At 43.5% G+C, this 24,985-nt stretch overlaps 1 protein-coding gene across 8 annotated transcripts in view; it reads left to right on the top strand.

The window, feature by feature from the left end:
- MAPKAP1 (MAPK associated protein 1) overlaps positions 1–24,985 on the top strand; it is a 211,292-nt gene that overhangs the window by 107,425 nt on the left and 78,882 nt on the right. For all 8 annotated transcript variants that reach the window (XM_037036875.1, XM_037036876.1, XM_037036877.1 and 5 more), the window contains 2 exons: positions 2,435–2,611; positions 17,930–18,039. In XM_037036875.1, coding sequence (XP_036892770.1) covers positions 2,435–2,611; positions 17,930–18,039 — 287 coding nt within the window. The remainder of the gene's footprint in view (positions 1–2,434; positions 2,612–17,929; positions 18,040–24,985) is intronic.

The raw sequence follows: 24,985 nt of genomic DNA, 5'->3' as shown, positions 1-24,985 counted from the left end.
CACTTTGCAAATGTTCCTTGAAAGAATAAATGATTTCACACTGTGTATTCAAGAACTGGGGAGAGTAAGAGTACTTGCCAGTGAGTCTGTTGGCCCTCAGATCTGAGCCTGTGCCATTTGTTGAGCTTGTTTGGAGGGGATTTAGGGGCGTCCCATGACAATCAGTGCGGAATTCTTCTGATACCCATTGTTGGCTTTCTGCTTCGATCCATTATCATTTGCCCTCGAAACCTCTGCGATACTGGGGAGTCACAGGCGTTCCTCGGGATGATTTACACAGTGAATAATACGTGCTGTCTGTTGCTTGCTTCGCCGGGGTCTGCCCTGTTCACAAAACCCCGGGGGTCAGTGGCCCCAAGGCTGGAGCACAGTGGACATGTGAACTCTGGTCACAGACGTGACACGTAGAACGTGTCACTCAGTTTCATTGTTGCTTTCTTCCTCTAGTTGCGTCTACAGTGTGTCTTTATGGATTGATATAACTACCCCAGTTATTTTCCATCTGACTTCGTTTATTCCATCTGACTTACCGTTTATTTTTTGCCTCTATGTTCAGCATTATGTATCATCTCATCTAATATTACATGGTTATCGTCTGACAACCATGCTTAAGTTAAGTGATTATACCCTTTTCATAGAAGTAGAAACTGAAACTCGAGGAGGTGAAGTTTATTTTCTCTGAAACCACATAACCCATGAGTGATGGAACTTAACGTTGAACTCAAGTCTTCCTGGACACAAAGCTCTTTGCTAGTACACCGTGATGGTTTCCTCGTCTGAGTGGCTTCCTTCTGCTTCTGTAGTGTTTTCTGTTTATGTTGGCAAGACCTTTAAGTTTCTCGTACCATTCAGAGATGAATTTTAAATTTCTTAATAGCATTGCAAATACATGAAATTTATAGTGACAAACATAGCCAGATTACTTTCTTGTTATCCATCCATTTAGCAGATTTACAGCTCCCATTAATTTTAATCTGTCCTTATTACCTGTTTTATATAATAAATATCTCTTAATCGTGACAGACTAAGTATAGATCACCTGAAGTAGGCTCTCTCTCAATAAGTAGAATTGCAGCAAAAGATTTGTGAATTAATTGGGAAAATTGCAAATCAGGTAGTCAGTGAAATAATTCATTGTCACATCCAATCAATAAACTTTGTAAATCAACTCATTTAATTCAAAAAATGATCTATATAGATCAAGCAACCAATTAAACAATTAGCATATACTTTGCAATTAATTAATTTAAGCATCAATCATATGATTAAAACTCCAAATTTAAGCTGCAGAATTTAGAATCCCATTTCCTTGTGAACTAGTAGATTCATGCTTCCTAACACTAGCAGATTTGTACCTGCACAGTTCAGCTGTGGAGCAGGGTATCTAAAATGTTTTAAGTTGATCTTAGCTCTATTTTTTAATAGTTTATTTATTTATTTTTAGAGAGTGAGGGGGAGGGAGGGAGAGAAACATTATTCAGTTGCCTCTAGCACGCCCACCCCTCACATGCCCCCAACTGGGGACCCGGCCCATGACCTAGACATGTGCCCTGACTGGGAATCAAGCCAGCGACCTTTCGGTTCACAGGTTGGCACTCAGTCCACTGAGCCACACCAGCCAGGGCTGTTTTCAGGTTTGAATTGTCTTTATCTATATCTGTTGATACAGTTTCCCATCCTTTTTCAGCAAATCAACTTTTTACTTCCCCAAAGGAGGAGAAGGAGGTATGTGTTGATTTTAAACTGGGCGAGGCTAGAATCTGAGATTGCTGACCAGATGTTCTAGGGAAGTGAGGAAAGTCCATCAGCAGTTGATCAGGGTAAATCAGGTCATTTGCTTTACTCTGTTAAGTGTCCTCGCTGTTTGGAGTCAGATACGGCCAAGTGAAGCTGGTTTTCTTCAGAGAAAGGAGAGCTGTGTCGACTGTTTGTTAGCGCGTGTGCTCCTGAGCTAGAGCAGGTACTTTCTTAGTCCTAACGTAAATCGAAGTCCACTGATTGCCCCCCAAGTAATTTTCTCTCCTTTATAGTTTTGTGTGTCTCTTTTATGGTATTTATTTTATTTACATTTATATTATAGCTAACATAGTGCTTGCCTTTACCCCCTCCTATTGTCAGCTTCCTTGAGGCTTGATACTAAATCTTATCTTTGATCTGAGGGATTCTGTGTCTTATCTACAATAGGTGCTCAGTAAATATTTGTCGGAAGAATAGAGAGAGTATCAAGGCTCTTGTTTCACATTGGATTTCCCCCTTTGCACTGCCGTGTATTTTCTCATCAGGTGAGGAGGGATTTGGGGGATCTAACTGTATCTGCAGGCTTTGGGGTGAAGAATGGCAGCACCTCAAGTTTGTTTGCTGTACATCAGGGCCTCTGGTCGCTGTGTTCCTTTCTCACCATGGCGTTCACTCCCCTTTTTGGTTCTCCTTTCAGTGACAATGTCAATGCCTACTGCCTGCACATTGCCGAGGATGATGGGGAGGTCGACACGGATTTCCCCCCACTGGATTCCAATGAGCCCATTCATAAGTTCGGCTTCAGTACTCTGGCCCTGGTTGAAAAGTATTCATCTCCTGGTCTGACATCCAAAGAGTCACTCTTTGTTCGAATGTGAGTATTGACTGTTACTTACCTCAATATCTCACCTCTGCCTTCTGTGTAGTTTTGGATTTGATTTTGGTTTTGTTCATCAAGTGAATATTTATTTGGTGTCTGGAGGGTCCACGTGTAATGACTACTTCCAGAGAGACGTGGGGACAGTGCTCGCATTGTATTGCACACCGCTGCCCCTCCGTTAAGTACAGACTGCTTCGTGGTAGCAAACCAGGTGGATCTCTGAACATCCTCTCTAGAGCCGGGCCTCTGGACGCATTGGGGTACTTTGGAGTCTGCGAAGCAAGAATTCTGTTCAGGGAATCCAAACGAAATGAAAATGGGCATCACAGGCACTTCTCTCTTGTGGCTTAACATACTTCTTTTTCTCTCCAGCTTTGTTCAGATCCAATTTGATTTTTCCTCTCAGTTGCCTTCCTTTAGACTGAGCTGAGGTTTTTAACCTTGCCTGTGCCTTTGGCAGTCTGGTAAAGTGTATAAAAGCCTTCTCAGAAAAGTGTTTGCATGTGCAGAAAATAGAATTCACAAGACTACAAAAGCATTCGTTATTATTAAACAAACTGTGATAGCATAATGCGTACGGCTGTGTGAATACATTGAGTGAGAAGGTCCAGTGGCGGGTGTGACAGTAACTCCTGACTGCAGTGTCAAAGGGGTCGTGAGGGGTGTTGGTGGCCTGCACCGGCTGGAGTGTGCTATCATCGTGCCTGCAATTTCTCTTCAGGACAGGTCACCAGCACTGCTAATGCTGCTGTGATTTGTTGATTCAGGGAAATTCTAAATATCAGAAGTTAGTGAAAATAAGAGCGTGGTTTTTATCCATCCAGATCTACAGAGTGCCCGAGTTTCCCAACCAGTCAGTCCCCATTGTTAGGGGAACCCGCAGTGTTTTCTCGGCTTCAGCTTTTCTAACCAAGGCGGCGGCAGCCCTTTCCTGCCGTCTCCTGGGAACAATGGCGATCCCTTTGGCACCCCCTGCTGTTAGTAACCGGCAAGTTCACTCTCCAAAACAGGCTGCTTTAGAGGACTTTTCTACCTGTCTCTTTAAAACATACTGCCTTTGTTTCAGATTTTTGCTAAAAATAGGATTATGCTGTCTATGATATATGAGTATTTTGAGTCTTTCCACCCTTAAGCAAAAAATGAATGCCCGTGTGCCTAGGGAGCTGGGGCAACTCCTCCAGCTTTAATAATTGTTTTATTTCTACTGTGAAGTCATGGTCGCTGTATGTAACAGCAAACACGTTCCTCCTTCTCACATTTCAGAGGCACTAAAACAACTTTAAAAATGTTTAAATTCCTCTGTCCTGATATAACTACTTTCATTTTTGTATAATCATTTCCATGTGTATACATACAGAGTTTCATTTTTATCTCATATATAGTGTTATTTTTAGTTAACGTTACATAAAAATATTTCAATATCTGTTCTTAATTTCTACATCTTACATTTATTATGTGCCAAGGATCTAGACAGAGATGACCCCTGTGCCCACGGAATGACGCTGTACTGGGGAGACAGCTGTCCTGCAGACCCTTAGAATGCACTGAGCACTAAAACAGAAAAGTGTGTGGTGTGGTGGGTGCCCGCCATGGGGTGTTTGGATGTTTTCTCGGTTTTGTTTTGTTTTTTTAAGATTTTTTTTTTTTAGAGAGGGGAAAGGAGGGAGAATGAGAGGGAGAGAAACATTGATGTGTGGTTGCCTCTCAGGTGTCCCACTTTGGGGACCTGGCCTGCAACCCAGGCATGTGCCCTGACTGGGAATCGAACTGGCGATCCTCTGGTTTGCAGCCCGTGCTCAATCCACTGAGCTACACCAGCCAGGCTGTTTTCTCATTTTGCTTTTAAAAAGTGACTCTATGATAGTCTTTGCTGGATCCATTTTATTTCTGTTGAATAATTTCCTTTGGATAATTTTTGTTAGTAGGATTATTGGTCAGAGTTAGAAACCTTTCTAGACTCGTGTTATATTGACATGTAGCCAGCCTTCTGAAAGGTGGACCAATTTACAGTGCTACCAATAGCATTCACAGAGCCCTCTGTTCAGTCTTAAAATCACAAGGCGTCATTGGAAGGTTTCTCTTTTTACCTTAAAAGAATGTGTACAGTGGTATTTCAGTAGTTTCAACTTGCATTTGCACTATCTATTAATAAGTGATTATATAAAAGAACTGTTCTCATTAGCACATAATTTTTACACATAGATATTAACATATGATCATAGCAGTCTTTTAAACTGAAAGTCCTTTTTAAAACAATAGCTTTTAAATCAATGATTTTTGATAGAGTAGGGCTGGGGCTGGAACAGATACACCTCTCCCAGAAGTGTCTTGCTGTGAACCCCACCTTCCAGGGGGTGGGGGGAGGGTGAAAGGCAGACAGTAACAATAACTGCTTTAAACTTAGTACTCTTTTTTCTTCCCCGAATTACTCCCATCCCTGCACTCTCACTCTGAAACACATACACTCCAGTCAATACTTTTCTGTTTTAAAGTCAAGAGATTTTATTTGACATTTCTGGAGTGTTTCTGAAAACACGAGGTAAAGTAGAATCTTGATATGTGAGCATTTAGAACAAAAATGTCACTAAATTTTCTGGTTTTTGTATTTCTTGGTTGTCTGAGGAAATAGTACAGGCTACTGACCGTTTGTCCTGTGTGTATTTTCTTAGTTCAGCAACCTCCCATTCACTTTTCTGGTCTGTGTTGTAAGATAGAAATTTCTTTCCTGCAAACGCAGGAAAGAGGAAACCTTCAGGAGTCTCCAAGGATGTGTCCAAAGTTGCAGAGAGTGAAGTGCCAGCACAGTAAGGGAAGCTATCATTCCTTCTCTTTGTTTCCTCCTTTCCTCTTTGCGCCTTTCTCCCAGTAGAGAGTGGGTGGGAAGGAGCTGGGAAGGCACTGAACTGAACCAGGAAGAGAGAGCTGGGTTTGACAATAGGAGGTGAATTCCTGTTTACTAAGGTCCAGCTGTGTGTATGTTATTTCATTTAATCTGAAGGTATAATCCACTTTTTGTTTTATTATTATTTTATCCTCATCCGAGAACATTTTTTCATTACCTTTAGACAGGAAGGATGAGAAAGATTGATATGAGAGAAACATCAGTCAGTTGTCTCCCATATGCGCCTGGACTGGGGTCGTACATACGCAGACTGGGAACTGAGCCTGCAACCCAGGCATGTGCCTTGGCTGGGAATCAAACCCACAACCTTTCAGTTATAAAACAATGCCCTAACCAACTGAGCCACACCAGCTAGGGCAGCCCAGTTTTTATTATCACCATTTTGGAGAAGTGATGACTGAGTCTGAGTATTACTGTCAGGCTTAGATTTGAACTTATGCCTGATGTTAAGCATCCTGCTGAGAGCTGGCTCAGGGAATCTAGCTTTGGTCTAGTCTTTCAAGCAAACCCTACTGTCTTAAAGCAAACATTCATCCCTGCTACAGTGTAATCCGTAAAGGCATGGTGGCCTCTGGAGCAAGACTGCTTGGGTGCCCGTCCTGACCTTACCCTCACCAGTGTGTGATCTTGGGTGAATTACTTCACTTTTCTACAGCTCAGTTAAATGAGGGTAATAATAATGGCTCCCGCATAGAGCTGTTGTGAGGGTTAAATGAGTCAACAGAGGTAAAGCACTTAGAACAGCACCTGACCTGTGTAAGCATTAGCTGTTTGCTGCAGTTACTGTTATTACTCGTAAAAATTCTTTGAGGGCAAGAACTGGATCACTTGTGTCCCACAACACCCAGCACGGCTTTGTTACTGTAGTAGGTATGCCACAGACATTTGAGTGGGTAACCGAATAGGTTTCTTTGCTGCTTCTCCATTTTTCTTTTTTCTGTACTTTCTGTTTTCTATCAGGGGAAGGGCAGGATTTGGGTGGACATTGCTCAGAGAAGGCTGAGTTTGGAATTGCTTTTGCCGAACATGGGCAGGAGTGGATGTTGGAGAGGTGCAGACTTTCCAACGGGTCCTCCCATAGGCAGACATCCTTACAAGTAATAGCCAAACCATGAACTCCTTCAAGACAGGGAGGGCAGAATCTTAATTATTTGTGTATCCTTAGTACCTAGCACAGGGCTTTATAAGCAGGAATGAATGAGAATCTGAAGGTGTCTCTGGGCTGCTGGGAGGGGCCTTGACCAAGTTTTTTTGTCCCACCTCATCTTCTGAGCCCTCTTAACCTTTTTTATTGTGCAGCCCTGCTCCCGCCCTTTGAAAACTATGAAGCCTCGGGTTGCCTTCTGGCTTTCAGAGGCCCTCACCCACCACTCAGCGAGGAGGTACCAGTGGACTGTCTTTCTACCCCCAATGAGGCAGCACAGGCTTTGAGTTTAGGCTAATCTGGGTTCAGGTTTCAGCTTCACTAGTGACTTGCTACATGACCTGTAGTCTCTTCATTTATAAAATGGGGATAATAGTAACTACCTCATGGAATTGTTGTCGGGATGTTTTTTATTAAACATCAGTAACGTATGGCTCTCTTTTAAAGGAAAATTAATTCTCCTGAAGCCCCAGTTGCTTGCCCAAATTTTATTATGTTACTTAATACAAATGTAAAATTCCATCTACAAATTCATGTCTTTGGCAACCTAAACAAAATTACAAGTTAAATGGATATGGAACGATAACAGTAATAAAATACAAATTAGCAACTTTAATGCAACAGATGATGTTTTGCTGAAATTAAATCACTGGTGTTGAGTTTCACGGGTGCTAAAAGTTTTACTTGTCAACTTGAGCCTTGGTTTTCATGCAAACATCAGATTACCATATTATTGTTTGTCCTTTTAAATAATGAATTGTATCTTTAACTGCTTGTTCGTTATTTTAATGGGCCAATTAGTATATAGTACATCCTCCCCGAGTTTTAAATGTTCTTTACTGGAAAAGTAAGAACATTTCTCTGGGATGACCAGGTTCTTCCAGTTTGCCCAGAACTTTGCTTGTTTCAAAATGGAGAGTCCCACAGGAGCACCCCTCAGTCCCAGGGAGGCGGGTGATTGGTCACCCTGCTTTCTGAGGCAAGCTGGTCTGTGCTTAGGTTGGCTCTCTGCCTGTTGATACCCGAGCGCAGGGCGACGCAGGCACTGCAGAGCACAGTATTCGGGGCTGTTCCTCTCTGTTCAGAGCCTTGTGCCCATTTCTCCATCACTTTTCTCTGTTCAACAGACTTTGCACCCAACTTGCAGTGATGCCATTTGGCCCTCCCTAAGTCTATTGGCGACGTTAAATAAGTCTAGCTGCTGGAATACACAACCCCCCCAATCACACCAGTTTGATCCCACAGGTTAGCAAGCTTTTCTCTAAGAGGACCAGATAAGTATTTTAGGGGCCATACAGTCTGCCTCCCTCGGCTCTGCCATTGTAGCGCAGAAGTAGCCACACACTGTACATAAATGAATGGGCCTGGGCCAGATTTGTCCGTCCTGACTTATCCGAGCTTCTTGTTCGTATCTGCCCGATGAGGCTCAGGTGGCTCTCCTGGGTGTTTCTCCTCGAAGACATTCCTCAGGGTTCCTCCAGCTGGGTGGAAATGGGGAAGATGGAAAACTGGGAGTCGCTACATCTCTATCTGTATCTGTCACTTATGTCTAAGTCACTGTGTATGCTGTTGACCATTGATCAATGCAGAGGTTAGGGCCACCAACCCCTGTGCAGTCAAAAAATCTGCATATGACTTCTGACTCCCAGAAACTTAACTGTTGGTAGCCTGCTGTTGATGGAAGCCTTACCAATAATATAAACTGTCAATTAACACACAGTTTGTATGTCACATGTATTATATACTGTATTCTTACATTAAAGTAAGCTAGGGAAAACATGTTAAAATTATAGAGGAAGAGAAAATTCATTTATAGTACTGTATGCATTTTTAATTAAAAAAACCACACACACATTCAAGTGGACCTTGCAGTTCAAAACTGTTTTGTTTAAGGGTTAGCTATGTGAATTTCATTGAACTAAATATGTCACATGTATATGTACATATGTATGTGTTGTATACATATATGTGATTTTATTGCACTACATTAAAAACGGAATTTTGCATTTCTGAAACTGAGAGAGTCTGTGAATTCATCTGTCACTTCTGGAGGCCCTTGGACCTCAGGTAGGAAATGTCGCTATGAGGAAACTAGCTCAGACCCTGGTGTGTACGAAATAATACACAGTTGCTATTTTTGTTATTTCTGTCAGGATTTATCAGTCTGAATAATTCACATTGAGGTGTGTATGGGGTTTAACCTCTCTTTATTATTACACAATTAATACATGTATTTTATAGAAGAATTTAATAATAGAGCTATTTTTCTTTATGCAGAAGGAAATTTAAAACTCCTCTTTGTTTGATCATGCAAAGAAAAATGATTATATAATTATTTGCATTTAAAGAGAGGTTCTAGTTAACTTAAATGGATTCCTAATTGGAAAGCTGGGTGCCTTTTGATGGTCTTACTGAGTCAGGGCTAGACCAGCCTTCCCCTCGAGCCCCTGGGCCCAGGAAACCCCTGGAAATAGAGTTGTTTAGGGAAAGAAAATGGATTACTCTTAACTACTTGCAAATTAGGAGCCCACTAATGGAACCTGCCTGACTCCTTTACCAGATCAGCAAGTGGATTCTAAGATACCCTTTGTTCTTGATTGATTTTGGAAAGAGCAAATTTAAGAGTCCCTAAATTGCTGACTCCAGGGAAGAAAAGTCAAAACCAATAAAATGAACAGAATCCCCCTAGATGAGAAGTCAGTAAGAGCAATTAAACTGCCCTCCTAGATATGTGTTTTACTTAAATGTTTAATATAGCAGGGGGACCTGGGAAAGGAGCTGCTCTGACCAGGGCTGCAGGGTAGACAGGGTCCAGTTAGGGTCTTGCCCTTGGGAACAGAGCGCTGGGGCAGACAGACTGTGAAGGTCTCCCATCAGAAGCCGGCTCCGTGGCTCGGGCAGTGCGGCCCAGCGGGCTCCCAGAGACAGCAGCCGTGGCTTCTGTTGGCTCTGCGTTGAAGGGAAAGCTTAGGTGCTTTTGAAGGAGGCATGCCCTAGATTCATTCCTCTTCTCTGTATGAAGGCTTTTCAAAAGGGTCTGTAGTGTTAGCATACCTTCCTGACTGGCTCTCCACAGAACACCCCAAGTGACCAGACCTGTATGAAAGGATATCATTAGTTTGGAGCCTCTCCTGCTCTTATGTGATAGTGCCTTGTGGTCTGGAGAGGACAAAAGAAAAGAAAAGAAAATGAGCATTTTTGCTAATAGGTGCACACAGTTTAGTACACCTATTAGCCATTATCTCATTTATTCCTTACAAGCAATGCATTTTTTAAACATACAGATGAACAGTCCCTGACTTAGGATGGTTCTACCTAAGTTTTTTTTGACTTTATGATGGTGTGATGGCAATGTGCATTCCGTAGAAACCGTACTTCGAATTTTGAATGTGGCTCTTTTCCCAGGCTAATGATATGCAGTTTGATACCCTCTCATGATGCTGGACAGCAGCAGCGAGCCTCAGTGCCCAGCCAGGCACGCAGTTGTGAGGGCAAACAGCCGATAGTCAACAGTGCACTGTGTCGCCTGAGTTTTTTGGATATTGTGTTCTGAGCACATGTAAGGTAGGCTGAGCTCAGCTCTGATGTTTGGTAGGTCAGGTGCATTAAATGCATTTTCAACTTACAACATTTTCAACTTATGGAGGGTTTATGGGGACGTAGTCCCCATCGTAAGTCAGGGGGCATCTGTATAAGCTGAGGATCACAGACAGGTAGTTACTTACCCAGGGTCGTCCAGTTTGGTAAGGGGCAGAGCTAAATAGCATAACGAATAAAAAAAGATGACTGTGTTCTTTGTAACCAGGCCTGACAATATGGGTATAAATTTTCCTAGTTGTTTATTTTTTGCTCACGTCATAGAGGACCAACTGTGTGTTGTTTCTTTTCATTCTGTTGTATTAGCAAACATTTTCGTTGTCCAGATTGTCCTCGTGTGTGGAAATGCAACATATGCAGCCTGTTTAATTTTGTATTTGTAAATCTGACTTGATTCCCTTTTTGGCAACAGCTACTGTCTAGAGAAAAGAGAAGATTTTTCTTTGTCTCTTTGAAATGGCAGTAATATTGGAGCAAGTAATAAAGACGGAAAGCATTAATTACATACTTCTAAGAATGTAAAGGTCAGACAAGCTAAATATGTATGTTTTGCTCACTGGAATGTCTGTCTGCTGAAAGTGTGCCAGGACTCACTTTGTTCCTCCAGTAAAAGCACACGTTTTAGATAGCTATCAACTTATTTTGGTATCCAGAACTTACACCGGAATGTTGCTTTAGTTGCTATATATCTTAAAAGTTTAGGACTCAGGTTGCTGACATTAATGTTATTTGTTTCCTGAGCCACCCCCTTTGGCCACGTTTAGTTACTGTGTCTCGTTTTGATTTCTTCTGTTCTCCCCTCAGCTTGTGCTGGAGTCTGTCAGCTGCTGCTCTGTACATGTCAGGCTAGTGACTTGTAATGTTTATTAATACAATGTCAGTCTTGCTGTTGAAAAAACTGTGATGCTTCTCAGAAGGTTGCAGTAGAACGAAGCGTTTGATTTCCAGATCCTGTCTGCGCTGCATTGTGAATACATTCTCAGATGTTATGCAGTTCACTGACCTGACAGTTATGGAACCCCGCCTGGGACCCCATTTCAGCAGGACATATTTGAACAGAAACAGTTTGCAAAACTTTACACACTTAAACTCCTGCCAAGGCAAACTGTTAGCCACTTGAGTTTGTTATAAATACCCAGTGGCAGTGGTTGGAAGTAGCCCACAGTGTGTTTTATATTCTGAACTGAATGTGAATGTCTTTGCGGTTATATAGAGTAGTAAATAATTGAGTTTGATTAGGGAGAGGGACCTCATTATCCCCCACCTGTGCCCAGCTGGAAGGGGAGGGTCGAAATGAAGCCATTAGCTGTCTCTCTTACTGGCATCTCAAAGAGCTCAAATACATCTGTGTCTTATTTTCTTTTCTGGCACGATCAGTCGAGCAAGCTAAGCAGGCATGACCGGATTTGGCAAGTCCCAAGGACTCTGGCAAAGATGCACAAGGAGAAGGCGGAGGGCAGTCATTTTGGCTTCTCACTGCCCATTAGTCTAGCGAGTTATGTTTTTGGAAAATGTCTGTTTTGAAAAAGAGTACTTTATCCAATGTCAAACACCGCATACTTATACAGTATGCTTTGATCTTTTAAAAAAAATTGTCAGTGCAAGGGGAAACAAAGTGTGGCATTCACACTAGTGTAAACTTTCTGGATAAAGTAATACCCAAAGGGCTTGCTGTACAGCAGGCATGCTATAGTTATTGCAAGGCTTTCTCTTGCTCATATAATTTCACTTTCTACCTTGAAGTGCTAGTGAATGAACACGCCTGGAATTGGGGGACCAAAACAAGTTGGGGAGTAGTGGAGTGTGTCTTCATCACTGTTAGGAGCTGGTCAAGACTGGAGCAGTGAGCGCTGCTCTGGGCAGCATTTGCCCACTTCCACAAGCTGACGCTGGCTCATAAAACCGTGCCATTCTCCAAGGGCTGTTAGAAAGGAGACTTATAAGTCACATGTTAGGCCAGAATTGGGACAGTATTATAATCAAACTGGATTTGTTACAGGGAAGTGGAGCTTTCCCATAGTTTGGTCAGTGGTTCTGATCTGAAGGATATGCTCTGTGGAGTCTCTGCTCCCCCTGAGTCTCCGAGGCCCTCTTCTGGGCTGCAGAGGGGATTAAAACTCAGGCTTTGGAGTCTGGGTGCTGTGGAGTCAGTCTGAGCCCTGACTCCTCCACTTACTAGCTGTGTGAATCCAGGGAAGTATCCTGGCCTTCTCGAACCTTGATTCCCTCCTTTATAAAATGGGACTGATAAGAGCACCAGCCTTTTCTGGGAAGATTAGCTGAACAAAGTAAATGCCCAATAAATGTTGACTTTTGTCATTGTCTCATCATTCTGTCACTTGTTTGTACATATGAAGAAAAAAGCCCATTGTTGTTACATTAACTTGCTTATTAAGCATGTATTATATACAGGTATCACATTAACTACTTGGGAAGTACTTAGCTCTCACAATAGCCTCACAGTCTAAAAACCATTACACTGTAGGTAAGGAAACTGGGAGTTAGAGCGGTCAAATCATTTCCCAAGGAAGGCAGAGCCGGGGTCCAACACAGACTCCACTGCAGAGCTCACTGTGCTCCGCTGCCCTCTGGCATAACCACCATCTGCCCAGGCACGTCCACCAAGAAGCCTCTCTGCCCCCCTCACCTCTGCCCAACTGGCTACGTGCCCTGCGTTTCTGCAGAACTCTGAGCTGGCTTCCACCTTTGTGCTTGTTACACAGAACTGTAATTCTGTTTGCCTCTTTTTCTTTCCTACTTGGGTTGGGAACCATATTGTTGATTTCTGAATCCAAAATAGGATCTTTAATAGACAAGTGACCACAGGTAAATTTCCTAATGCCTCCAGCATTAGTGTCTATAAAATGGATATAGTGCCCAGGCTGGTGTCGCTCAGTGGATTGGGCGCCAGCCTGCAAACCAAAGGGTCACCAGTTTGATTCCCAGTGAGGGCACATGCCTGGGTTGCGGGCCAGGTTCCCTATTGGGGGCATGCAAGAGGTAACCCAGTCGATGCACCTCTCTCTCACACAGTAGTGTTTCTCTCCCTCTTTTTCTCCCTCCCTTCCCATCTCTCTAAAAATACATTAAGTATAAAGTAAAATAAAGTGGATATACTAATAGTACCTGTTTTAAGATTGAAGTAATTAATACAGATTTTTAAAGCTCAATTCAGCACTTGGCACATAGTAAGTATTCAATAGATAGTAGCTACTGCTATTACTGTTATAATTATTGAGTAATAATATCTTGTACTTTTTAGATCAAAAAATCTCTAAGTCTCATTGACTTTCTCTGCAGTACCACCATGATGTTTTACTTCCATCATCCCCGTTCAAAGCCAGTGAGTTAAGCTGAGGTAGAACGTACCTGCTTCTCTTGTTTACTCTCTTGAAGAGGAAAACCTTGCCCTGGCTGGTGTGGCTTGGTTGGTTGAGTGTCATCCTGTAAGCCAAAAGGCTGCTAGTGCAGTGCCCAGGTTGTGGGTTCGGTCCCCTGTCAGGGTGCAGATGAGAGACAACCGATTGATATTTCTTTCTCACGTTGATGTTTCTCTACCTCTCTCTCTCCTTCCCTTCTCCTCTCTTAAAAAAAAAATCCTTGGCCAGGTAGCTCAGTTGGTTAGAGCATTGCCCTGACACACCCAGGTTGTGGGTTCAGTCCCCAGTAAAGGCACACAAAGAATCAGCCAATGAATGCATAAATACATGGGATGACAAATAGACATTTCTCTGCCCCTAAAAAATCAATAAATTTAAAAACAGAAAGAGAGAAAATCTTGACAATGGAGCCTGGGGTACTGTCTTTTGAGCTTCAGGGAGATTTTGAAACCTGGGCCAAAGGTCACTTGCTGATAGTACCCTGGATATTGCCACCATGGCTGGCACATTGCACATTTTAATGGCCCTGTGTTACCAGTTAAAAACTGTGAGGGTTCAGATCCATTCTCCCCAGTAAGCAATTTCTGCTGAGGGATCAGGGGAGGGGGCCCAAATGGGTCCTCTTTCTCCTGGAGTGGTGACTTGGGACAAAGGGAACGTAAGAGAAGTAACATCTACAAACTCTTTTTACCGTTGGCCAGTGTTAGTGCCAGGTGCTTGGCATTCAATGACTGTTCTGTTCTCCTGACAGGTCTGTAGGGACACGCCCTCCTCACTTCATGGGTGCAGCTAAGGTTTCCCACTTTTTAAGGCAGCATTTCAGTTAGGGATGGACCGGGAGGCCTGGCGTCGGCTCTCGATACATAGAAACTAAGCTTTTTAGCTGAAGACTTGCGCCTCTGCTTTCCCTCTGTGCCCCACCACTTCTAGTCTGATAAGTAGTGGAGCAATGCTTGTTGTGTTAGGTTAATGCTGGCATAAACACTTCCCTCCGGTAACTGAGCGGCTTTGCACTGGGACAGAGCTGAATTCCTCAAGTGAGTAATCTCTTTTTAAAATGCCCATACGTTTTTCAGTGGTTACGAGACTTGACAGGACCTAACTTTGAATTGACTGAAGCACTCCTGGTAGCATTTATTCAGCTCCCTGAAGTGACGCTTCGTCCTAGAGCCGGCCCTGGCAGCCCAGGGAGCTGCGGCAGGGCGGCTGCTTCCGCTCGGTGCCCCCAGGGTGCCCTGCACTGGCAGAAAAGAAGCTGGCTACCCACAAGGGGAGCAGGAGGAGGAGCAGCGTCTGAGTCAAGACTGGGTTTGTAGCCCGTCTGCCTGTCCGTCCATCCGCCTGTCCATCTGAGGGCTAATCACTGCCAGCACAGGTCCCAACCCGGAGATGAGAAGGCAGTGCCCCCAGGCAGGGAGGCCGGACGAGCAGCCTGCCCCTCTGGAGCCAGCACTTGCCTGTGACCATGGGCTTCTCCACCTCAGACCCAGTGCTTCCACTAAATAAAAGCAGCTCTGAAAGACGTGTTTCAATAGACTTTTTAGAAAGCCCATAAAAAATCCTGGATATGAAGAAATGAGGCATAAAACTCAGAATGTTTGGAAGTCAAGCTGAAAATTGTGGTAGCAAGTCTCCATATCCATTTATTAAACGTGAGCATAACTTAACAGTTGCACCCAGATGCATTCTGAGAACCACTTCCATTCTGCAGTCCTGTGCTTCAGAAACCTTTTATCCCCTTCCGTACTGTCGCCTGGGAGCAGGCGCCAACGTGGCGCTTGGCCGCAGGGCGAGCGGCGAGGGGAATGTGAGACCCGCCCGAGGAAACTTTCATTAGGTCTGGTTGAGTGTGCAGTGCACGGGGCGCAACCTCGTTCTCCTTTTAATGCGCGTGTTTTTACCGAAATGGAGCCCCAGAGTGAGATAGCGCGCACCCGCGAAGGCACGCTCCGGGCGCCGTGCGTGCCCCTTCCCTTCCCCGTTGTTTTCATTTTCCTCTCCTGAACCTTGCTACCCCGGCTTCGGCGCGGAGGCTGTAAAGGAAGATGGAGAGCCGAGTTACCTCAGAATGATCACTATCGTTAACATTCACGGGTGGTTCACTTATCATTCCTGACTGCACAGACATGGCAGCCGCTCGGAAGCGTCCGCAGGTGTAGCATGGTGATACATATTACATTGTGCCACAATGGATTTATGTATTCTGTAACAAAAGAAAAGTGTAATGAAAAAATACAGAAGGTGATCCTTTATTCCTCCACCACACAATTTATCAGTAATGCCTGTGGGTGAGAAGTGCCAGGGATTTCCTCTGCTTGCTTTAACCTTGTCACCCAGGTACGTTTTGGTAAAATGACAGAAAAATACAGACTAGGGATTTTCCTCTGTTCAAAAATCTTCTAAAAGGACACTTTTAATTTATGGAAGTTAGTCCAAACACAAGGCTTCCTTTTGAGCTTTTAGTCTGCCTACACTGGAAAAGATAAACATATTGGTTTGAAATAATGCTATCAGCCAGCAGCAGATTAGGAGAGAATGTAAGCAATTTATAAGCAGACTGCAATCGAAAATAGTTCAGGTGGAACCCAGGTGGATGGAGGTCCGTGAGCTCTAGCCTGGCACTGGCGTGTGAACGCCCGAGAACCCGTGTTCCCTCGTAGGCCCGACTCACCCATCACACAACATATTGTCACAGATGGAGCGCACACCGCCTTCTGCCTTCCGAGGAGCGAGCAGGGGAAGGCGAGTCTGCGTGCGGATGATTGGCATCCGTTCCCAACACACACTGGCCCCGCGCCAGAGCAAATACCCCCAAGTTTATAAATGCACAAGGCACGTTACGTTTCAGTGCCCTTGCCAAAGTATCACTTACTGCATTGCTCCCTAAATACAGTTTTTTAAAAAGAGCTATTTCTTATTTTGCTTTGATCAGTAAAATAAACTTTTAAAGATTGTTCTGGGATGGGGTCCAGCTTCTGAGGTAAAGAATGGCCAGGGCTCAGGCACGATTCAGTAACAGAGTGTTCAGTAGAATTAGCTTGACAGTTCTCAGGCCTGCTGTTCGATAGCAAGAACTTGACCAAGTTAAAATGGATGATCGTGCTGGCGAGACCAGTGTCGGCTTTTGCTTTTTAACAAATGGAATGTCAGGGATTAAACAGCAAGCCGTGTGGAGAGGAGGGGTGTGGAGATGTCTTTGTATTAGGGAAGCAAATTGGGTCCTTGGTTTGGAGATAAGCCCCCAGCCCCTGCAGCAAGCCAGCCACCTGGCTGGGTCCAAGCTAGTTTCAAGGCCCCTTCCCAGCCTGTCCTACCAGCGGGAAGCTTTTCCGAGACTTAGCTAGGGCTTGGCTTTTCTTTCAGGTTTCTTGTCAGTGTGAAGTTCTGCCATGTTTTTTGGCCATGTTCCCCTTTGAGATTCTGGTGGGGAAATGGGAATGCAACCAAACTCCTTGTGGCAATTCCCATGTTCCGTGGTTGGAAACTTGGGTCCCATTTGTTACATGAGCTGCTTGGATCTGGCCCGTTTTGTTCCAGTGCCCGAGCATAGTGAGTAGTGTTTGTGACACTCGCTATTGCAATTACCGGTCTTAGTGAAGTGACGCTCACTGGGGACCGGCTTCTGTGTTTCAGGCGCTTGTTCCGTACCAGTCTCCCCCACGTTTGGTCGGCTAGAAGCTTACAGGTTGTGTTAGCGTTTTGCCTTATAATTATTTCTGCTTCAGCTAATATTTTGTGTGACCTTTTAAGAAAAAGTAAATAGAAACATTCCTACTGAAGTGTACATAGATTATGTATTTTAAAAATATAAATACAGGGTGTTTCTTTTACTGGCTAGTTCGGAAGAGCCCTTTCTTTTCCTTGTTGTATATGGCTTTGGGCCGTCACGCACCCCCTCCTCATACACACAAACTCATACAATGTGACATTCTCCCTCAGGGACTCCATGAGCTTTACTGTGACAGTAGTGTCTGCCTGCAGTGACATCTGCTGACACGAGCCCAGTTTGTCGTTTGTCAGTCCTTGCTACACCAACCCACACAGACCAACTAGATTCAATTTGAGATCAATTAGAAAAACCTCCATAACTGACCTCTCTTTCACTTGGAACTGTTCACACTGGAATGCCTTCCTTTCTCCCTTATTAGAAGAAGGTTTATTTAACCTATCTTTAAATAATTGGCACTGGGAGGTACGCTGATTAAAACTTTCTTAAACATAGTGAAGACTGCAATAACATCCTTCTGGTTGAATGTTGGTAATAATTTAATATTTGTCTTTTCCTTCAGAAACGCTGCTCATGGATTCTCCCTTATTCAGGTGGACAACGCAAAGGTCACCATGAAAGAAATCTTGCTCAAGGCGGTAAAGCGAAGAAAAGGATCCCAGAAAATTTCAGGTAGGAGAGTTAAATGATATCGTGGCCATAGCAGCTTAACCCTTGGTTAAAAGTGCTTGGCGTGTGCGTGTGTGTGTCTGCACATGTGCATGCATGCACACCGCGTGATGCCTAGCTCGTAGATGTTTCAGACGCCACTGCCAGAAAGTCTGGTTAGCAGGTCTACGGCAAAACAAAGTGATGTGTAGGCTGCCGTGGGCCTAAGGAAGGAGCAGGGCCAGTGGCCTATGTGATGAGAGTGTGTTCACATCAGTTATGGAAGCTTTGTCATTAATAATTTGTGATAGATTAAGCCAGGCTACTTGGGCTAACTCTTAGTTGGTATAAAGCTGTCTTGAAAACTGAATCAACCCCAAATTTGAAGTACTGCTTTTAATTTCATGTTTTTACATAATTTTCAATGGTGGAAACTTTAAAAAAAATTTTATTGAATTTGTTGGGGTGACACTGGTTAATAAAATAATATGGGTTTCAAGTGTACAGTTCTATAGTCCATTGGCTGTTTATTGTACTGTGTATTCACTGCCCAAGTCAGGTCTCCTTCCATCACCATTTGTGCCCCTTAACCCTCTTCTTCCCTCACTCACCCCCTTTTCCTCTGATAATCACCATACTGTTGTCTGCGTCAGGAGGGGGTTTTTGATTTGTTTTGGGGTTTTCTTTTCTTAATCCCCCATGAGGGAAACATAATTGCTAGTGTTTGGGGTATGAAATAAAATGGAAAAGATTTCATTGTTACCAGTTGAAGGCAACTGTAAAAAAAATTTTTAAGGATAAATCACTTGATTCACAGAAATACCTATTAATCTCTAATTTCTAATTACCCAACGTTATACAGAAAGTTAGTTTATAGGATTAGCTGTTATATTTAAAGGATATGAGAAAATATATAACCAATATTGAAAAATAATTATTTTGAGAAATAGCCCCTAGATTTGTCATACCACAACAACTTTAATATAAATCAACCTGTATGTGACATGTCAGGTACCTTAGCTTTGTAAATAAATGAGACTTCTTAAACCCCTTTGGTTCATCTTTTGGAAAGGAAAAAAAGGCATTGTTCGCGTTGAGGAGAATGGCTTTGTGTTCTTTTTAAGGGGAGGCATATAATCTGTTCCAGATTTAATTAGCTATCTTCAGATGAAAGCTGAAGTTTTAATAAAAGTTAGAAGAGATAACACAGTGAAGGACACGGATGAGCTGTCTCAAGGCCATATTCCAGGGGAACGATAAGAGCTGTAAAAAATGGCAGAGGAGAGCAATTGAATGGAGCAATGAAAATCTGATTCTCATAAAAAAGAGAGAGAGAGAGAGATGCTGGTAGGGGCGGTTGTAGATGAGACCTGCTAGCGTCTGCAAGCAATTTGGATGCTTGCCAGGAGTCATTGTTCACCCTCGGCTGTGGCGGCTCCGTCCAGATGTGCCAACTGCACGTTTCGGCTTTTGCCAGCTGACTGCGCCGTTTGATAACCAGCTCTCTGGATGCCCATCACTGGCCGCAGAGATAGAATTAAATGATGATGATCTTCCCACAAGTTGGGAGAGGAAACAATGCATATAAATCTTGATTTCATCTCAGCATGAGAAGTCTTTATCCATCATCACTCATAATGAACAAGTCGTTAGCTGGGATGAATGGTATTCTGGTTTTTCCAAACACCTCTTTTGTTCATTTTTTGGGTGACTTTTATCCATTGCATGGGGGTCAAACCTCTTTGCATTTAGGGGATGATTGAAGAGGCATACCCTCTCCTTCCCAGGGGAAAGTAGCTATTTTGGAGTTCTAGGTGCCAATCTAAAAGTATTTAAACAGCTTCAGATATTTAAAGATGTTTAATAAGCATTCATCTGTCCTTATGGTCCTTATTTTTTCTCTTCCTTTGTTCCTAATTTTTTGTTTTACTTAATACTGTATTTTGTGACAGATTTATTATATTCCATGATAGCATTATTCTCAATTGTCCATGAGGAGACAGAACTAACTTTTTAAACCTACTTAATAAAAATTGTGCTGTCATAGATTTTTTAGACCATGAAAACTCCGTGAACTTCCTGGGATACCACTAAACCAGTGTCGTTTCCTCTGTCCCCAGCCCCCTCCATGCAGTCGGATACCTATTTGTCTGTGTCCATCCCCAGCAACCACGTTTCTCGTACACACATTTATTTATGTTCACCTTCGAGTATATGCCCTGCTATTTCCATCGGAGTCTTGGGCATACCCTTGGCAAAGAGTTTGGACTCGTTATCTGCAAAACAGTTATCTGCATTATTTATTCCTTTCATACTAGAGAAGTTGATTGAGATTGATGTATTTGCATAAATTACTGTCCATTTTCTTCCTCCAAAATGCTTTTTAAAATAAGTCCTTTCTGTTGCTTTATCAAGCCTGGTCTCATGAAATGGAAGGGTCTCCAGTTTGGCAAAGGTGTTTATTTAGTGTTAGCTTGGTAAAGGCGGGTGTGCTTTGTATTTTTTAACTTTGTATGGTGGAGTGGACCTGTTGTGGAGGGCGATTAACGAAAAGAGGGAAATCCATTTGTCATAAAGTCAAACACGGGTACAATACATTTACCAAAAAAAGAAGAAGAAGAAAGTCTCTTACTGCTCACAGTCGGCTATGAACTACTTACTGCTCACCTGTTGTGACACATGAACGTGGTCAGGAACTTGGTGGCAGGAGATGTCAGGTTAGAGACACTCACCCAGCACTTTCCAAGTCTCTGCCACTTTGCGAGAAGGTCCCCGGCATCCCTGTGTCGGAGACGGAGGTGGAGCATGCCACCCTCCCTTCGGACAGCTTTCACCTGGTGGAGTTCAGAACACTGGCCCCTTCGCTGCTCTCTCTAACTTCGGTGACAGGGGCGAGATTCCACTTGAGGTTAACAACGTGTGCCAAGTGTGTGTGTTCACTAGAGGTCACTTCTACCAGAACAGATTTCAGACAGCCTGTGATAGGCTGGCAGTGAGCTGCCGCTGCCCGCCCACCAACCTTAACGTCTCTCATCTTTCTTCCAGACTGACAACTCTCTGTTTAATAATGTTGTAATAATAAATTGAGAACTACATTATTAAATCAAAACGTAGTCCTCGTGACTGTCCTAATGTGTAAATATTGCCCTTCCCTCTGGCACTCTCTCCCCAGTTTTCATTTGTAAAAAATCAGAAGGTGAGAGATATTTAGGCAAAAGAATTCTTCTTTGTTCAGGTAAGTAGCTTTGTCAATGGAACCCTTAGGGTTTTAACATATTTTTGCTTTTGGGGGGTAGAATATCATTATAGACACTTGTAGCTGATCCAGAATTTCGACTTGCACTATTTGTAATTATTTCATCAAGTCATAACTATTTATGAGCACTGCAGGGGGTTCCTATTAATATTCATGGGCTGAACTAGAGTAGGCTTTTCACACTATGTTCCAGTCACTTCTCTGCTAAGGCTTATTTTTTAAAGCCCATTTTTAAATGTCTCTTTTAAAGTTTCTCCTTGGCATTTCATTTTATTCCTGACCTACTTGACATTGGGGATCTACCTGCATTTGCAGAAAGTCCCCACCATTTAAGAAAAGTGTAAAGGGGGAATCCGGTTTTAGAAAAATTAGCTGAAACCTCTTTACTAATTTTAATAGTTGGGTGGGTGTGTGTTTGACATAATGAAGAGTAGCCTGTCGGGTCCCTTGAATGAGCGGGTGAAACAGACTGGCCTTTTATTTAGTGGGTAGAGACCTCAGTTCCTCACACGCTCCCCTTGTCAAGTTCACCTACACCGTCAGTGACCTTCTGAGCTTCTTAGTGTTCTCTTGTTGTTCAGAAACACTGTGTCCCCCCAGCCCTCACCAGCCTGCTGAAGCCTGGTGTTGGGTACGCCCGAGACATTTGAGAAACTGAAGCAGATCCAATTTCCATTCTAACGTTGACACAGAGAAATGATACAGTTCTCTCGTGGTCCACAAAGGACAGGACGCTTCAGGGTGGGTTTTCTAAGCAGAATAGTTTCCTGCACGGCTCTATTTCAGTGTTTATTGTTGTTATGAAGTGGAGGTGTTTTTCTTTATCATCTGCTGGAAAGTTGAACCAGGAGCTTATTTACTTTTCTTACCCTGTCCATTCTTGCCTTTTGATGTGAAAAGCAAATTTGTATCAGTCTGAAGATCCTTTTGAAAAGTTCTTCCAGTGTGGTTAATAAGACCTGTGATACTCATTTCTACTTTTCTCTTACACAATTTCACCTAGAATTTGAAACAAATAATAGCTTTGTCAAGGAGACTCCCTCCTAACATCTCTGTTTAGAGTTGTAGACCACCTTGTTGCTGGCAGATTTGCTGTGTTTTCACTAGAATGTCACCGATAGGATAGCCTCATCTTGGGCTTCTCAGACATTGTTCCCCGAAGTAACTGCTAGGAGCAGCGTGGGGCTGTGCACACCTACCACCAGGTACAGAATTCTCATCGGAGGAACAGACAGTTAATGAGGACATCACTAGATCCTCAGGTTTTCTCCTCAGAATCCACGTAAAATGCGCACCTTGGTCTACAGTATATTTGTGGCTATGTTGTACACCCACTCACTGTGCTCACCTGTGCCAGGCCTGTGCTGGGCACAGGGGACAGTGGTGAGTCAGATCCACAGGGCCCTTGCTGGGGAGGCCTCACATTCTAGAAGGAAAGCAATTATAAGGGGCTGGGAGAGAGAGAATACTAAGGTGCAGAGGAGCGCATAGTACAGTACAGGGTGCTCAGGGGACTCCTCCCTGAGAGATTGACATTTAAACTCCAACCCTCATTGTTAAGCCAGGAAGAGTTGGGGAGGGGCAGTGGCTGTTAACGCTTACTATATTTTAATATAAAAAGCACATTTCTTTGCAGTCAATTTACTTAACTCTCTTCCCCCAACTTACAAAACAATGTAGTAAACTTGACCCTTGAATTCTTCCCCGTGCTAACTCCCCACATCTAATCCCTTAGCAAATCCTACCAGTTTTACCTCCCGAATACATCCTGAGTCCATTCAGTCTTTTCCATCCCTATTGGATGAGTGTGAAGCCACGTGACTTTGCCTGGCCTGTTAAACTAGAACCCTAGCTGGTTTTCCTGCCTCTGCTCTTGGCCCTCTCCAGTCTCCTGTCTACACAGCAGCCAGAGCAATCTATTTAAATATATACTTATATTTTAAATATAAATATGTCTACTCCAGAAAATATATCTACTCCAAACCCTTCAGTGATTTCCATTGGGATTTAGAATAAAATCTAACCTTGTAACCACTGTGGAATACACTGAGGCCCAAAGAGAGGGATGTACAGAGAATGTAAACATAAAGAAGAAGAGATTCAGAAAGAAGTTCAGAGTGTGATGGTTGCAGTGGGAGAGAGAACACAGACCAGGCTGAGACCCAGGAAGCCCGGGGTCGGGGTTCGGAGCCCGTGACCTAGTGGGGCCTACTCTAACGGATGGGCAGCCGCGGGGTCAGTCTTTGTCTCGCTCCTCATAACACCTCCAGCAAGGGCCTGATTTCATACCAGATAGACCCGAAAAGTTGCATACACATCAATTTGTTATCTGTCAAGAAAATTTTAAAGGGGATTTCTGTGTCTTCCCTGAGATCTATTCCGGTGGGCTAAACACGGATTATTTAGTGCCTTTGTGTAGTTAAAGCTACCTCATTTAACCATGCCTCTTACAGGTGGGACTTCAGAAACATTATCAAGTGGGAAATGATGGCATTTTAGAACTAAGAAACTATGGTAACCGTGTGTGCAATCATACACATACCTCTCAGAGCCCCCCCTTTCCTCGACTGTGGGAGCCATTCAAGTTGCCCACATTTCCACAGAAAGTAAATGGCAGATTCTAAATTGGAGCCCAGGCTTTGTTTGACCTCAAAGCCCGTATTCTTTTTATTGTACCATGTTGATTATTAGAACCCTAATGGGAGAACAAATTTAAAATTCTGTAAACAGAAATGTTCATTGATTCTAAGATCTAAATGCACTGGGGAAGTGCAGCATTTAAAGGAACCCTGTGGTGAATCTGGATATAAAGCCAGGACTTCTTTTGTAATTGCACAGTTTATCTGTATCGGTGTCAGTTTTAATGTTGTATGTCTAGCTTTCTTAAAGCAACATACACCTGTCCTGAGCTGCCCTGTGTAAAAGAGAAGCCCATATATTTTAATGGATGAGGATTTTTAACACTCTTCTAACCTGAAATGCTCGTCAGAGGCTAAAGTGAGGTAAAGAACCTGCTGTCTGTAGGGTTGGACAGAGTCCCACTCCGTGTGTCATTGCATGGACAGAAAACTCAGTAGTATTTCTTCTGTGGAAATAGTTTGCGAGCCAGAGACACAGACGTGTGGTTTCCTTATGCTGTAGCAGGTACCCTTTAAATAAGAAGAAAGGATGGAAAGAAGGTAAACAGGACTGTTAATATGTTCTTCGCCAAAAAAACCAAACCCCAAACAGTAATTTCCGCAGAAAGTCCTCCTCAAGAAAGAGTAATCGTGCTGATGCCACGCGTGGGTGAGGGCTGGGGTAAGAAGTAGAGACCTGGTACTCAGTGTCCAGCGACCCGGTGGGAAACAGAAGCAGGAAATTAGGACGGCTAAGGTGTTTAAATGCGTCACTCAGAAGTGCCCCGGGCAAGAAGCTGCAAGTGACTGCTCCTCCCTGCCTCCTGCCCCCCGTTTCATCTCCCCTGAACCTCCTGCTCTGGAGTGCTCTGTGGCTCCTGGTGGGCCTTCTTGAGTGTAGAGCAGGGCGCATTAGAGGTGGCATCACAGTCAACTATTTTATCCAGAAGCCTGGAAGTTTAGAGAGTTTATGTCAAGCAAAAACCTTGTGGAACCACTTGAGAGACCTAGTTATTTCAGAAGGGTGTTATGAGCTCTTGTCACCGCCACATCAGAAAAACTTGAATGTGCCCTTCGCCAAAACGATGTTTGACCA

This window comes from Sturnira hondurensis, unplaced genomic scaffold (genome assembly GCF_014824575.4).
Source record: "Sturnira hondurensis isolate 20B ecotype Veracruz unplaced genomic scaffold, ASM1482457v3 Scaffold0022908, whole genome shotgun sequence".
Lineage (NCBI taxonomy): Eukaryota > Metazoa > Chordata > Mammalia > Chiroptera > Phyllostomidae > Sturnira > Sturnira hondurensis.
The sequence above is the reverse complement of the archived record's forward strand: the minus strand, read 5'-3'. Positions and strand labels throughout refer to the sequence as shown.